Raw genomic sequence first — 16,314 nt, forward strand, 5'->3', positions numbered from 1 at the left:
CTTATCTTCAGGTTTAAATACTAATAATTCACCGTGGTTTCAATATTATTAAAATTTCAATTTTAAATAAATATATACATATATATTTATTTAAAACTTCATTACTAAATAAAATGTTTCTCAGAGATGCTCCTCCCCATGGTGGAGCATCGCCTAGAGACAGTTGCCATTGCAATCTGTTTAAGAGAAGCAATGTTGTAAAAATTAAATAATAATAATAAGAAAAAGAAAATGGCCTCAAAAATTTTCAGATGCGACAGCACAAAAACATCATTTTTGCCTTGCTAGGTTACTGTCAGTGCCAATCCTAGAGTTCAAGGACCTAGGTGAAGGCGTTAATACTGAATAAAAGGGTAGAAAGAAGGGCTCCTCCTTTCCTGGATTTGAATTTGCAGATCTCTTCAATCACGAACTGTGTGCATCTCACTGGCTGCACTACTACTCCCACCCCCCCCACCTCCTATCAAGAACCTCACTTGTCTCAGCAGTAGTTCAGAACTACTGCTGAGACAAGTGAGGATATGGGGAGTCTGTATAAAATGTTTGTAAACTGTGTGTATTTGATGGTCAGTCTGCATATTTACTTGATGCAAAGTTTGTTTCCCAGATGGAAAATTTACTACCCTCGCCTGAGACTGATTAACTCAGCCACATTGCGAAAAAGGCCATTAAAAATTCCTTGTGTCATTGACAGGATTCAAACACAGGTATTTCCTACCTGGTGTGAGGAGGATGGAAATTATACCAACTGTGCAACCCATGAGGATAAACGGTATTTACCAATCAGAAAGAATGATTCCCTATAAACCTGTTGTTGTTGTAAGGTTTTAGGCATATCAGCGACTTAGACCATATTTTGGTTGTTATCTATTATGTTTGTACAAGTGTGTACAGGCCGATTTGCATGTTGTGCTTGGAATAATTCATAAGGAAAATTCTATTTCCTCTGTCTAAGATCGGCCGCCTACAGTCTCTAATCAAGGAAGCCTTCAGATATTCCTTTCAGTTTGCGACAGGACTTGAACCGACCTCTCCAAACAAGTGACAAGCGGCAAAACTTCTAATATAGTGGGTTTGCCACTCAAAGTACCAAATAAAAAAAGAAAACTCACCTTGAAGACCTATGAAAATATCCATCAGGCGTGATTCGTATCCCAGTGTTTGGAATGGACAACATGAACAGTTCTCCTGATTTTGCATTGTCAAATATAAGGTCGGGTTTCCAAAGATGAGGCCTTAGATTCTGAGGAAACAAAACTGATGTATTTCCACTAAACATACTTATATTGACCCGTGGATCCTGCCAATATTCTCCTATGTACATCTGAAGGCTAAAATCCTACAAAAAAAAAAAAAAAAAACAAGGCCATAATAATACATAATCTTTATTGCTTCAAAGAAATAAAAGTGAACAATCATTTTTGTCACAGCTGAAATGCCAAATGTTAACAAAGACAAAACAATAAAATGATAACACTAAAAGGGAATTAATTACAAAGAAAAAAAATAAAAAAAAAACTTAAACTAAATAATTTAAAACAAATGACAAACTGCATTACTGGTATGCTGCAAGTACACCTACCAGCTTTTATAAACAGCAAAGCAATTTTTTTAAAATAAGATCAGCTTTCAACAGGAAAACAAGGGTTTTACAAAATGATATATGCTTTAGTTAAGTCAGACTGAATCATTAGATAACATTGATTATATGGAGAGAGAGAAAGTAATAAACAACAGGAAATAATGATAATTTAATTGCTACTACTTGTCTGTAAAAGTTAAGGACAGCAAAATTAAATCTGAGTCAGAAAGTTAAATAATATATTAATTATCTGCACATTAAAGATGGACACATGCACAACTTCAGTTTAACACTGGCATGTTTCAAAACCTGAACCTATAGTACAAAATCAAAAGGCAGCTCAAGGTCACACATTTTGCTCTCTCTCTCTCTCTCTCTCTCTCTCTCTCTCTCTCTCTCTCTCTCTCTCTCTCTCTCTCTCTCTCTCTCTCTCTCTCTCTCTCTCTCTCTCTCTCTCTCTCTCTCTCGATTGCATTTAATATAGAATGGGAAGCAAAATGAGTGACTTGAGCTAATTATTGTTTTTCTCTGCAATACAGTAATTAAAATGTTTTTGAATTTTTTTAATACAATTTAATGAATTTTACAATGGATGATTTATACTGAGATAGTTCTGCATTAAGAATACTCCCAACCATGTTTATGTGGGGCATCAGCCACTGGCTCTGAAACAAACTTACTGCCTGTATATAAGGGTAGGTCCTAGCACTACAAAATTCAGCAGACCGGTGTCCTGCAAGAGGAGTGAGCTGAAGATGTGACCTAACCAAGTTCAACAAAAGATGATCATTTGGGGGGGGGGTGATCAGAAAGTGTGAGTATCCCTGATGAAACAGCCACCACCTAGAGGTCCTGAGCAGATCACATTATTGACTAAAGGGATGAGAGGAGGATCCAACATGCTGTTTAGCAAACAGACATGTCACAGTAGAGCAACTGATCATACAACACAATACACGTGAACATTTGAGACATGGGTCAGACACTAGCACAGTTCGACTATCGAAGCTGATGTCAGACCAAGAACCCCACTGACAGCCCATAACAAGCAAATGTGCCTAAAGTATGAGAGAAAAGTCATTGAACAGTGGATGACTGGAAATGGAGAAAATGTTTTTACATTGAAAGAAATTGTAATAGCAAAATATTATTAAGAGATGGCACCAGTAGCATTGCAAACTCACATTAATGTTTCCATATAAAAAAAAGAAACCCTTTTGTTTTCTTTGAACAATTATTAGAATAATCTAACCTAATGCAAGCTAACCATCTATACTATGGCACAGTCATTATTTCACAGAGCCCATATTTTGGTAACCCTGACTTCTGAGTGAATAGATAGAGCCACTGTTACCTGCCTCAGGATGCCATGCACAAAAGGCACCGCATGTTTAATGTTTAATTATAAATACCATACAGAATAGACGTCATACTTACACCTCACCAAATGACAAAATGTCTCATGGCCCACCTAAATTTTTCTTATATGAAATAAATACCATGTTAAAAAAAAAAAAAAAAAGTGATGCTTCTGCATGAGCATTCCAAAATGTACAAACACCATGACACACACACACACTCTCTCTCTCTCTCTCTCTCTCTCTCTCTCTCTCAATTCAATTTGAAAAGATTCAGATGCTGTGTGTAAGCTCTCAACAAAAGTTCATGTGAGAATAAACCAGTATATTTAAAATTTACATGATATGAAAATCCTCAAACGATAGCAACAGACCATTAGAATACTAAATATTTATAGCCACATTTATATATTCTCAACATAACAATCCCAACTTCAACAAAGTTCACTGCAGGAACCAACAGTATCTACACTTTTTTTTTTCATTCAAACCACTTCTGTCATTTGCAATATACACATAGATCCTACATTTATCTGATGCATGAACTATATTGTATGATTTGCAATTTCACTATTATAAAGATCATTTCCACTCTATGCACCATGTTTTGTTGGGTGCATTTCTGAGGTGGTAATTTGAGAGAGAGAGAGAGAGAGAGAGAGAGAGAGAGAGAGAGAGATATTTACAAGATAGCATTTTATTATGACACCTCTTTAGAAGGAAGTTGTGTTTTTTTTGTCTCACCCTGCTTGTAATTGCCAAATCCTTAAGTCTGGTGTCCTCTTACAGCTCTTTCAAAATAAGTGTTGCCATGTGACCTCTGCAATGAATAACTGTTTCCCAAAGTTCATATGTTCCAATACATGTTGAAGAATTGCAAATTTATTTGCGAGGGAGTGCTGCCCTTCAGTTTTTCACTGAGCATCCTTTAGCAATGATACCTGAATCCAATTTATTTTAATTTTTATTTCTGGTAAATTAATATTCATTTAAGCTTTTATCTATTATTAATCAGTGACTGCAATGAAGAGTTGCAAATATTAAATATGCATTTGAGGTATAGTACCAATTTTGATTATATAAGGTGCCTACAAAATGTTAGGACACTTCATTTTCCAATAAATAAAAATCCTTTGCATCCCACTATAGGGCCTTGTTTCAAAAAGTGAATAAATGCCAACTCATTAGTATGTAATCAAGTGAGGTTTCCCATATAGCAGTGCAAATGAGTGTTAATGTAACAATATAACAGCCCACCCTTGTGGCTAATATAGTGCATATAAACACTGTCCTTTTCAAACCAAGTGAAACCAGGTGAAACCAGGTTCAAATAATGTCAATGATGCAAGGAATTCTTATGGGCTTTTTTCACATGGCTGAGTTAGTCTCAGTCGAGGGTTGCATAGTTTCTTCTCCCTCAAATTTGGGTTTTCGTCCAACAAACAGGCAAATTCACCACAAGCAATCGAACTTATAACTAACCGCCAAAATACACTCACTGGTCAAAAAATTAGAAATGTTTTGCAACTGGCATCAGCAGATAATCAAACGTATGCAAATATGTAAATTCAAATGAAGTTGTCACATGGTATGATCACTGTTCCTTGGTATCAAATAAATACAGTTTCCTGAGACTTTTTAGGTTGACTCAGAAGTCTCACTTTCCTGAGACTTCTTTGTCAACCTAACTATAGGGAAGACAGGTGATCTTTCCAATTTTCAAAAAGGTGTTACTGTTGGATCAAATTTAGTAGTAACCACAAGTGAGAAAACAAACTTCCTTTACTTCCTTTGCTGCCTCCTTTAATATAACTGGATAGATCCCGTCCACCCCATGTGCCTTCCTTATGTTTAACTTCAACAATTCTCCTCCACTATGCTTTCAGTTATTACAAAATAACTTAGCTCCCTGTTAGCATTTGATAAACTTCTGACACTCCCCTCATTGAATAACTCCTCATGTGTGAATGTAGATGCAAAAAACTCATTCAGTTTATCAGCCACCTGAGCATGATCATCAATAATCGACCCATCTATGTTAAGTGGTCCAATCTGATTCATCCCTTTCCTTCTAGAGTTTACATAAGTAAAGAACTCCTTGCTGTTTTTCTTTGCATCCTTTGCCAAAGATTTCTCATAATCTGCCTTCGCCTGCCTAACCTCCTTTGTGACTTGATTACAGACTACTTTATACCTGCCACAGGCTTCTGTGTCGCCTGATACTTTATATGCAACCCATAACATTCTTCTTCTCTGCCACTAGCCTTATTAATTCATCTGACATCCATTTAGGCCTAATGAGCAGTATTTGAACAGTATTTCTTAGTTGGAATGAAAAGCCTAGTAGCCTCCAAAATTACGTCCCTGAAGACTTCCCATTTAGAATTCACTGTTGGTAACATCAGTTGATCCTGCTGTACAGAATTTAAAAACTGTCTGAGTCCTCTGTAGTTACCTTTGCGAAAGCAAAAGTCCTTCCCTTTAGACTTGATGGTAGTTACATCTTTAAATAATTCCCACATCAATACATTGTGATCACTGTTGCCCAGTGGTTCCTTTATCTGCAGATTCTTAATGTACAAAGAATCACTACTGATAATCAGATCAAGAGTATTACTCCCTCTGGTTGCCTCTCAAACATGTTGCTGTAGAAAACAGTAATCCAATAAATCCACAAAAGTCTTGCATGTGCGAGTGACCAAACCACAAGTTCCAGTCAATATCTAAAAAGTTAAAATCTCCCAATTATAAGACATTCTGATTTACTGGCCCACTCTATCTCTCTGCACAATTGCTCATTGTATTCATCAGATTCATTAGGCCTATAACATACACCTACTCTCATTTTTCCTTTCCCAGCACTTATTTCACACCAAACAGACTCAACACTGCATTGTCCATCAGCATCAATTGGAAGCACTTCTTTAGATTTTATGTGTTTCTTAACTAACAGCATAACCCCTCCACCCCTTCCTTTCCTGTCTATCCTTTCTATACACATTGTACTCCCTAAATTCCAACTCTGCACTGCCTATGTGTGTGTGTGTGTGACACCACGTCTCTGATATCCCAACAATATATGCCTTTGATGTCTTGACTAGCACTTCAAGCTCATCAAATTTATTAACTATACTCCTAGCATTGGTGTACATGCAAGTATACATGCACCTGTTCCTGCTCCTAGCCACCCTAACACATACCATGCATTTACTTGTTCCACTATGACTCCCAGCAGTCCTGGAAATCTCCATTAACTTGGTTTTCCAGTATGCTGCCCATTCTAATAGAAGCAGTGCAAGAATCACTTTTGCCTTTGCCTGCGGCCACTGTTAACCTTTTAGTCTGTGTATCTCCCCACGCTAGCAGTTTTCCGACTCACCTAACACTGCCTCGATAGCATCAGCAAAAATTCTTGCACCCTTTCTATTTAAGTGTATCCCATCCCTGTAGAAGCAGTCTCTCCTGTTAACAAGTACAGACCAGGCTGAAAAAAATTCTACCCCTTGAGCCTTGCACAATCTCTCCAGGGCCGAATATATTGACAAGGCTCTCATCATATACTCCCTCCTATCGTGTCTGGGCAGAATTGCAGATGCTTGCACATTCAACCCTAACTCGCGACTTTTTTTCAACATTGACCTGTACTTGTTGAGTAAATCTGCAGATCTCTTACTCTTAATGTCATTAGTTCCAAAGTGTACAACAATATCACTTTTTTTTGTTGTTGTTGTTATTTGGTTTTTAGGAGCATTAGCAACTAAGGCCATATTGCTCTGGGGATATGCGGTGGTCACTCCCTGACCTTTCCGCATCCTCTGTATTTGGTGGTCACGGGCTCGAACCCCCGGTTTAATCAAGAAATGTGTACTACGCACTGCTGCTCCTGCCTACCTGACTACGGAGGCACATATCATCACCTTTTGTGTCCTGAAAAGATGATATCTGCTCTACAACGTCATCAACTTTTGCTCCTGGCAGACATATCCTGGCTATGTTCCATCTATCCTTCTTACATAGTAAATTCTCTCTCAACCTGATAATAGAGTCACCAACAATAAGTAGTTCCTTTGGGATCAGCGCATTCTACCTTGGAGATTGCCTCTGAGTTGTCTGATGCACAGGAGTGAGCGCTGTCGTTGAGCTGGACAGCTGAGAGCCTGATTGGCCCCTCATATTAATTTCTTTTAGGGCATTTACCCTACACCTCAAGCTCTCATAGAAGCCCATCAGAACGCTGAGGTGTCGCCTAATTTCTTGACACTCCAGACACCTAGCACACACACACACACACAAAGGCATCCCTCCTTGGCTAGATCATGTTGTTTTAGAAAGTTTGGAAAACATTTCACATTTTGTACATTTTTTGAGACTGTGATGCATTGGAGAAACGTCCCCTTCGTTTCTCCCCCGAGCCACAGCACTCTCACTAGTCTGTGATCTTTGCTTTGTAGCTCTAGTCTGGGTCATGATTTCCGTTTAAATACAATTTAATTAACAATGAAATTTAATAAGATTAATAATATTTCTGATTAATTGATAATACTATATTAAGCTAACAAATACAGTGCTCCGTATTACACTATCTAGTTTTACTTTATACCACTATCAGTTCGAGATATATATACGTTAAGCCAGTGTTTCTCAAAGGGTGTGCCACGTCACATTAGTGTGCCGCGAAATTTAGAAATTTCTTCTTCTATGACTACATAGGTGTGCCGCGAAATTTTTCTTCTTTGGAAAATGTGCCACGAGAGTAAAAAGATTGAGAAACACTGCGTTAAGCTATGCTATTTCTTATCGACTACAATATGGCGCCAACACCAGGAGTTGTAACTTCCAAAAATCGCTGGTTAAATTCAAAATAAGAAGCTAATGTACGCTACTAAACCTATTTAATATCTCCGTAAAACACAATGTACTATGTTAAATAACAAAGAATACGTTAAAAATTTAAAAAATTATAATAAATAAACATGATAATAAATGATAATAAATAATTAAAAAAATGATAATAAATGATAATAAATAATAAAAAAATGATAATAAATAAACATGATAATAAATAATAAAAAATGATAATGATAATAATCAAGAAATAAGAGTATAAAGCTCAAATATTAGGTTAAGATACTGTAACAGACTATTGTATTACTGGCTTTTGGTACAGTATATAAATATGAAGGTTGTGACCTCTTATGCACTTTATACCTGTTAAGGTACAGAGTACATATAACTTAACAGGTATAAAGTGCATAAGAGCTTTAGTCCAGGTAGTACTAGTCTCACTTGGTTGCTGTAAAATAAAAAATTAAAAAATAAAAATAAAATGAGTTTGAATCAGTATCTGCAAAAGTGTCAAGCCATTTTTTTTTTTTTTTCAGATACTAATTGGTTTCAGTTACTATATAATTAAAGAAAGCTATTCTTTGCATTAGTAGCAGCATATGATGCAAGAAAGCAAACTCATATAGGATCAGCCAAAAAAAAAAAAAAACGCCCCTTCCCATTTCACCTATCCATTCCCTCTAATAGGTTGTCTAGTTCTTTAAATTTATTTAAGCTTTCAACTTCCACAAAGACAGATGGATGTTTGTTCCAGCAATCAGTTAACTGCTGGCTAAAGGCGCAAACTTGTGCACATCTATTCTCCTTCCTCACTTTAAACTTATACCCCCTTGTGTGCATAGTTTGAGCAAGAGGAAGAACCCCATCAGCACTGACTTTCTCAATCCATTCAAAGCTATAAACACCTCAATGAGATCACCTCTCACTTTCCATATGCTACAATTTGCAGAACCGAAGCCTTCTTGGTAACAGTGCCCTTTTGTTCCCCTCGCCATCTTGTTGCTGCCTGCCTCTATACTCATTCCAGCAGCTCTACATCTTTCCTAAAATGATGCCTCCAGACCTGCTCAAGATGTGGCCTGACCATCTCCTAATCATCTCCTTATCCCTTCTAGCAAAATTCCTATATATCACTGACAAAAACCCCATGAGTGGTCCTGGCAGCCTCTCTGCATTTATCTGGGTGGGTAAAATGGGAAGACTTTTTTTTTTTTTTTTGGGTCTGATACTGTATAAGTGTGCTTTCTTATATCATATGCCTCTACTAATGCTAATGCTAATGCTAATCTAGGGAGGAAATTACCCCTCCCAAAAATTTAATTTGTTATTCATAAAACAGAAAAGTCGATCACAGGATATGCATAGTTTACAGACATCACATGGTCTGAGCTGCCTCGTCGCAATTTAAATAACAAAGAAGCAACCAACCTAACATAAAATTGGCAACATCGCATGCAGAAATTTAAATTAGCACTAAAGCCAATGGATTTCTTTCTGTGGATCAAACTGAAATAAAAAGCATGCATAACTCAAACAGCAGTCTGACATGTCAATCTGATGTTTAGATGTCTGACATTTTTGTGTAAATATGGAACTCTGTCATTTGGAATGGCACAGAGAGAGAGAGAGAGAGAGAGAGAGAGAGAGAGAGATGCTATGTACTGCTATGTTTACTGTAAATTATGTCCAGCGTGCATATAATAATAAAAAACACCCATATGCATACAGCATCCACATAATATTCAAATGACTACTAAGCTGACTGAACATCAGGGGGTTTTCTGTGAACTTTCAAAGTTCACATAAAAGACGGTCATTTTGATATAATGGTTTTTTGTGAACTATCAAATGCAAAAAATCTAAATAACATGATGTTAAATTTAGCTTCATGAAAGCTTCCGTTGTGGCAACATTTTTACTAGAACATGCTACGCAGTATTTTGACCCTAGATAGACAAAATATTTAAAAATACTGTAAAACATCATAACTACTATAATTCCAACAAATGTTATATAATCACAATTTACCATTTTTTCCTCGTTGATATCGATAAGATCCATGATATCTAGAGATATATAAACATGCACTGGTCCTCCTGAAAAATCGTTTAATAACTGAAATGTATACAATCATAATGAAGATGGTATGTACATAAATATATAATTTAAAATACTTTTACATTTAATAATATATACTTCATTCTTATTATGTGAGATCTAACCAGAACCTTTCATTGTACAGATCAGGTCTACTTCACAATGAAAGCTGATCATTTTGAACAATCGTTCCTGTTAATGATATTTTGTACTCCATGCATCGGTATGACATGTCTGTACATTACACTTTCTATGTGTGAATGCTATCAAATGCAGATTTTGACAAAGGGGATTACTCTTTACAGATGCTTTGTTATATTATCTCGTAATTAAAGTTATTATTGTTCTTATCTATATATGACGTGAAATTGCAAATTTAGCCAAGCATATTTTTCTAAAATGCAGCAGCCTCGCAGAGCAGTGCTTATATTCATTAATGATAAGGTTTTTGGAGAGAGTGTACTGAGTGAATTATCCATCACTTAACAGAAGGTACTAAGTTAAAAAGGATGCAGGTGTGCACTAATAACTTGCAACAGCCGAAGACCAAGAAAAAAGCTTCTTTCAAAGTCGGTGGAATGAAATGAAAAGTAAACATATCTGCATGACCCAGACTGAGCAAGAGAGGTGGGAATAGGTGCATCCCACCCTCTCCTAGAAAGAGAAGTGTAAGAAGCTTGTGAACAAATCAAATCAGATTGATTTGTCCACAAGATTATGGTAACATCCTTTTAGGATAGCCATATTGTTTTTATTGATTTCTTGCAGATGTAGCCAAAAAAATCAGCAGTAAATGCTGCATGTCAACACTAAAGAAAGTTAAGATTACAGAAACTGAAAATAAGACAGCGATGCCATTGTACTAACACCCAGGGCCGGCCTGTCCATTAGGCAAACCTAGGTATTCCAACAAAATGCAATTTTTTTTGACAGACAAGTTGAAAGCTTGCATGGGAAAAATTACAGCAGGGAGTTCTCCAAAAGATGTTATTGAATTAATTTCATCCAATAAATTGGAATACTCTGTGCCTAATATTGAAATTGCTCTTAGAATTCTTCTAACTCTGCCAGTTACCATCACAATGGTGAGAGGAGTTTTTCTAAACTTAGAAACTCATCAAAACTTATGAGTGCAGACTGACTCTGTGGGCTAGCTACAATTTCTATTGAAGAACAAATGGTGTATGATATGGATTTAAAGAAACTTGTGAAAGTGTTTGCAGAGGCAAAGGCAAGGAAAGTAAATTTTTGAGGGAAATAATTACAGTAAGTAAAATTCACCAGTTGTCTTTTTATTATTATTATTAGCCATATGGTGCAAGGAAGCCTGAGGCTTATGCTGCACCAGCCAAAAAAAAATGTTGTGAATTACCCCGATAGAGAGAGAGAGAGAGAGAGAGAGAGAGAGAGAGAGAGAAGTAGAAGGGAGTCACCAAGAAAAAGAAGAATGATTATATCCAGCTCAGGACCCTGGGTGTGCCAAGCCCATATTCTTATTAAATTTCTTTTAAAAAATTTAAGTCCTTTGTGCTGATCCCTATTAGCAATTTCTTTCAGCATAGTAAATAGAACACTGTAACTCCTTCTGTGCCAATGAATTTGATGACCAGGAGAAGAGAGGGTGGAAGAGGAGGAATAGAGAAAGATAAAAGTTTATTTTGTGATAATGTTCCATGTCGTATTCATGCACTGTATTGTTATTATCACATCATACAATAAATCACAATAATATATAGCAAGCAGAATAATATTATAGATGATTGGATAGATAGATGAATAGATGGGAATAGGTAACTTGTTGGTAGGTAGGGTGATGGGTAGATAGGCGGATGGATGGTACAGAATACAACTGGGGTGCAAATTTTAAGTCTCGCCTAGGGCACATGAAACTCTTTCGCCGGCTCTGTCTACACCACACTAAAACTCATCCTCATGTCTTTTGCCAAAATGGCCCAGAAAGTTATGTGAACATCAACTGTACATCTTCTGACTTCCACATGTTTAATTTGGAGAAGGACAATATTCATGACTATTTTAGTGACAGGTGAAATCAAAGGACATTCAAAACTGGAACACATCAGTAGTCTGTTGAATTTTATCAAACTAGATTTAAGAATTGGATTCAGTAGTGAATGTGTTCAGCATGGCAGGGACTATAAAAGTAAACTGTGCATTCTCTGACTGGTCTGCTGTTTGATGGAATAGAACACCTGAGTCTCCAAGAAATTAAACAATTCCATGCACCCATTACCGACTAATTTGGTCATGATGTTTAAAAAAAAAAAAAAAGTTCCTTGTACTACCAGTGAAGGCAGTCTCACCGACATCACTGATTTGTCATGGAACACTTTCAATGATTTCTTCATGGCAGACAATAGGAATCTGTGTCCATTCCTCCTTCAGTGCAGTCTCCAGTTCAGCTATAGAAGAAGGATGTCTTTCTTATGATCTGTAGTTACAGTTCATGTGAAATGTGTTCTATCAGAATTATCTGGATTTTTGATTGACCATGTAGGTTGCTTGAGTTTGTTTTCTTCAAACCAGGTTGTTTTTACACTGCTAGCTATTATGGGATGCAGGCATTTCCATAGAACTGCCAAAGTGTGAGCACTTTCCCAGGATGTCAGCGTACTAATCAGAACTGATGGTGTTTGGTATTACAAGCAACGGTCCAAGTGCATATCACAAGAAGCAGCCCCATTCCATAACCAGTACGCAACAACCAGCATTTCAGGAAAGCTCTTGATACTGTTGCACATGGAAGACTGCTGTACAAATTGGAGCAGTATGGCATTAAGGGCAAGTTACTGCTATGGATAAAAGAATGGCTGAATGGGAGAAGACAGAGAGTGGTAATTAATGGACACTGCTCTTTGTGAACTAAGGTTATTAGTGGAGTCCCCCAGGGTTTGGTGTTGGGCCCATTGTTGATTTATATACATCCACTCCTTGACTTACGTAAAGGTTGCGTTCCGCAGAACTCTACGTAAATCAGAATTTCCCTAAATGCTTATGCAGCACTTGCAACTATGCACGCTGAATTTGATTGAAGCAAAAAAGAAATGTTCGATGAACATGCAAATAGAATTATTTATTCAATTTTTTTATCTCATGCGTACGAAAAATTAAAATGTGTACAAAATTACAAAAATTTCAAAATTATAAAATTACAAAAAGAGAGAGGAGACAGGCATAACGTCAGCAAGTTTTACCTTTCAAGCATCACTGCCAGAATTAACTCTCCAGCTGATAAGCACATCACTGCAGAAGTTGAGGGCTGTGAAGATTTAGAAGGGGTTTTTTCCAATACATCACAAAATTTCTTCGCAGTTGCAGAATCGGCACTGGCGACTTCACCATACTTTAATGTTTTGGAAACCAGTGCAATGCTTGAACCTATTAAACCACCCATTTCTTGCCACGAATTTGGCTTGGGGTTTGCCGTACTTATCCTTAATATCTTTATAAATACTTCTTGCTTTTGCTTGAATGGCCATTGGATTCAGGGGCACTTGCTTCTGAATCTGATTTTCCATCCATATTATTAATAGCTTTTCCATCTTCAATGTAGCACCTGAAAGCTGTTTTGTGATCACTGTTGATCTTAAATGTGTTGATCCTTTAACATGTTCTTTTATACTCACACTGTCCCTTAAAATAGTATTCACTGTTGAAGCAGCAAGATATAATTCTGTGCAATAGATGACAAACTTTGGCCAGCTTTGTACTTCTTAATTAATCGTCTTCATTTCTAAATCAATTTTGTTTCGTTTCCTAGCACTGCAAGCATATGTAATGTTCATTGGTCCCTTTCCCTTTATCATTGTAATAAGTAAATAGGAATGAAGAGAAGATTCAGAAAATTTATTTGTTTTTTATATGATTGAAGATTTCAGTGAAGGGGAACTACTTTCATCATAATACCATAACGTAAAAGCCCACAGAATTCCAGTTATCGGTATTATCACAAATGCAATAAGATCGAGTTTACTACCCATTTATAATAGATTGCACTAACAGAAAAGCCCAATAAACCGGAAAGTGCAAATTGTTTTTAATTATTTTATGGTAGTGTCTTCCAGAAATGTGTTTTAGAAAAATATCACAAAGGGATTCAAAATTGAGTCTTATAACAGAACATATGGTAATGATAAAAGTGTATTGCAATTTCCATTATAAAAATGACCTTTTAGAGAGCTAAATAACTTAAATAACTTAGTTATATAGTGAAAATTTCAACTTCTGAGGTCCTGGAACAAATTACCAAAAAAAATACAATGTTTTATTGGGTCCACATTACGATATTTTCACGATACCTCCATTTATTCGTATGTGATGCAAAATATGTTTCCATGATTTTTTTAAGTTTGCACTGGCCGTCAAAAACTTATAAATAAGTCGAATTTCCGTAAGTCAAGTATTATGTAAGCCAGGGAGTGCCTGTATTTATCAATGATATTGATGAAGGTATATCAGGCTTAATGTCCAAGTTTGCAGATGGTACAAAGGCTGGTTGGGTTGGTTGGTAGTGACAGTACGCTACTTCAACAGGATCTAGAAAAGTTGGGCAGATGAGCCAAGAGGTGGCAACAGAAGTTTAACATTTACAAATGCAAAGTACTGCATATGGGTAGCAGTAACCCCAGAGTAACATACCAACTGTGTGGTACTACACTCAGGGTAGAGAAGAATGAAAAAAGACCTGGGGCTATGTGCAATCAGATATAAAGTTTTCTGAGCAGTGCAGATAGGCTGCCAGAGCAGCTTGTGGGGTCTTGTCAATAATATACAGGAATTTTACTAGCAGGGATAAGGAGGTAATTATCCTCTCGTGTAAGGCAATGGTCAAGCCACACCTTGAGTACTGCATACAGGTCTGGAGGTCTCATTTTTTGCTGGAACAAGTACAGAGAAGGGCAACAAGATTGATGAATGGAACAAATGGTTGCCGTTACAAAAAAAAGGTGTAAAATCTGCAAATTGCAGCGTCTGGAGATTAGGCACCTGTGAGGATGATCTGATTGAGGTGTACAAGGCCTTAAATGCTTTGAGCAAGCTGAATGCTAATGGGATTCTTCCTCTTGCTCAGATTAGGCAACTTAGGAGGCATAAATTCAAATTGAGGAATCACAGTTGAAGAATAGATGTGCAGAAATTTGCCTTTATCCAGCAGACGATTACTGGAACAAACTTAAATCTGTTGTTTTGGAAGTTGTTATTGTTTAACAAATGCCTACAAGTAGCACATAGTCAGCACTATTAAAAATAGTCCTGAAACTTAGTAAATCTACATCTAACCAAGATTTTACTGGCTAATCGTTTGTTGACAAATCTTAGCATTAGTAGAGGTATATGATGCAAAAAAGCAAGCTTATATAACATCAGCCAAAAAAAAAAAAAAAAAAAAAAAAAACCTTCCCATTTCACCCATCCATTCAATCCAAATGTTTGTCTAGGTCTGCCTTGAACTTATTTAAGTTGTTGACCTCCAATACAACACACGGATGTTTGTTCCAACTATCAACCACCTGCTGGCTAAAGGCAAATTTCCACACATGTATTCAAAAATTGTCTTTCCTCAATTTGAATTTATGTCTCCTCATGTAAGTAATCTGAGCAAGAAGAAAAATCCCATCAGCATTGAGTTTGCTCAAACCATTCAAGTCTTTATACACCTCAATAAGATCACTTCGCAGGTGCCTAGTCTCCAGATGCTGCAATTTGCAGAACTTAAGCCTTTCTTGGTAACAGCAACCCTTTGTTCCATTTGCCAATCTTGTTCCCTTCTCTGTACTCATTATGGCAGTTCTGCATCCTTCCTAAAATTAGGCCTCCAGACCCGTATGCATTACAAAAGGTGTGGCTTGACTATTGCCTTATAAAAGGGGACAATAACCTCTTATCCCTGCTAGTAAAATTCCTGTATACCATTGACTTTACATTTGTCGAGGTTAAACTTCAGTTGCCGCCTCTCAGCCCAACTGCTCAACTTTTCCAGATCCCGTTGCAGTAGTCTACTGTTATTAATAACCCCTGCCAAACTTTGTATCATCTGCAAACTTAGACATTAACCCTGATATACCTTCATCAATATCATTGATAAATACAGAAAACAACCCATGGGCACTCCACTAATAATATTAGTCCATGAAGAGCAGTGTCCATTGATTACCACTCTCTGTCTTCTCCCACTGAGCCATCCTTTTATTCATTGTAGCAATTTTCCCTTAAGTAAATCCCACATCAGTACACTGATCACTGCCACCTAGTGGTTCCTTTATCTGGAGATTATTAATGCATGAAGATTCACTGCTGATAATCAGATCAAGAGTATTACACCCTCTGGTTGCCTCTTGAACATGCTGCTGTAGAAAACAATCATTGAATAAATCCACAAAAGTTGCTTCTATGTGAGTGACCAACACACAAGTT

General features: G+C 36.8%; 1 protein-coding gene across 1 annotated transcript in view; it reads right to left on the minus strand.

Moving 5' to 3' along the window:
* LOC150083004 (glycine receptor subunit alphaZ1-like) overlaps positions 1–16,314 on the minus strand; it is a 115,149-nt gene that overhangs the window by 34,235 nt on the left and 64,600 nt on the right. The window contains exons 4-5 of the mRNA XM_090378349.1: positions 9,814–9,881; positions 1,113–1,339 (exon numbers count right to left, since the gene is read on the minus strand). Of these exons, the coding sequence (XP_090234475.1) occupies positions 1,113–1,339; positions 9,814–9,881 (295 nt within the window). The remainder of the gene's footprint in view (positions 1–1,112; positions 1,340–9,813; positions 9,882–16,314) is intronic.

The sequence above is a fragment of the Mastigoproctus giganteus genome, chromosome 7 (genome assembly GCF_048544385.1).
Source record: "Mastigoproctus giganteus isolate SK-2022 chromosome 7, ASM4854438v1, whole genome shotgun sequence".
In the NCBI taxonomy this organism is placed as follows: domain Eukaryota; kingdom Metazoa; phylum Arthropoda; class Arachnida; order Uropygi; family Thelyphonidae; genus Mastigoproctus; species Mastigoproctus giganteus.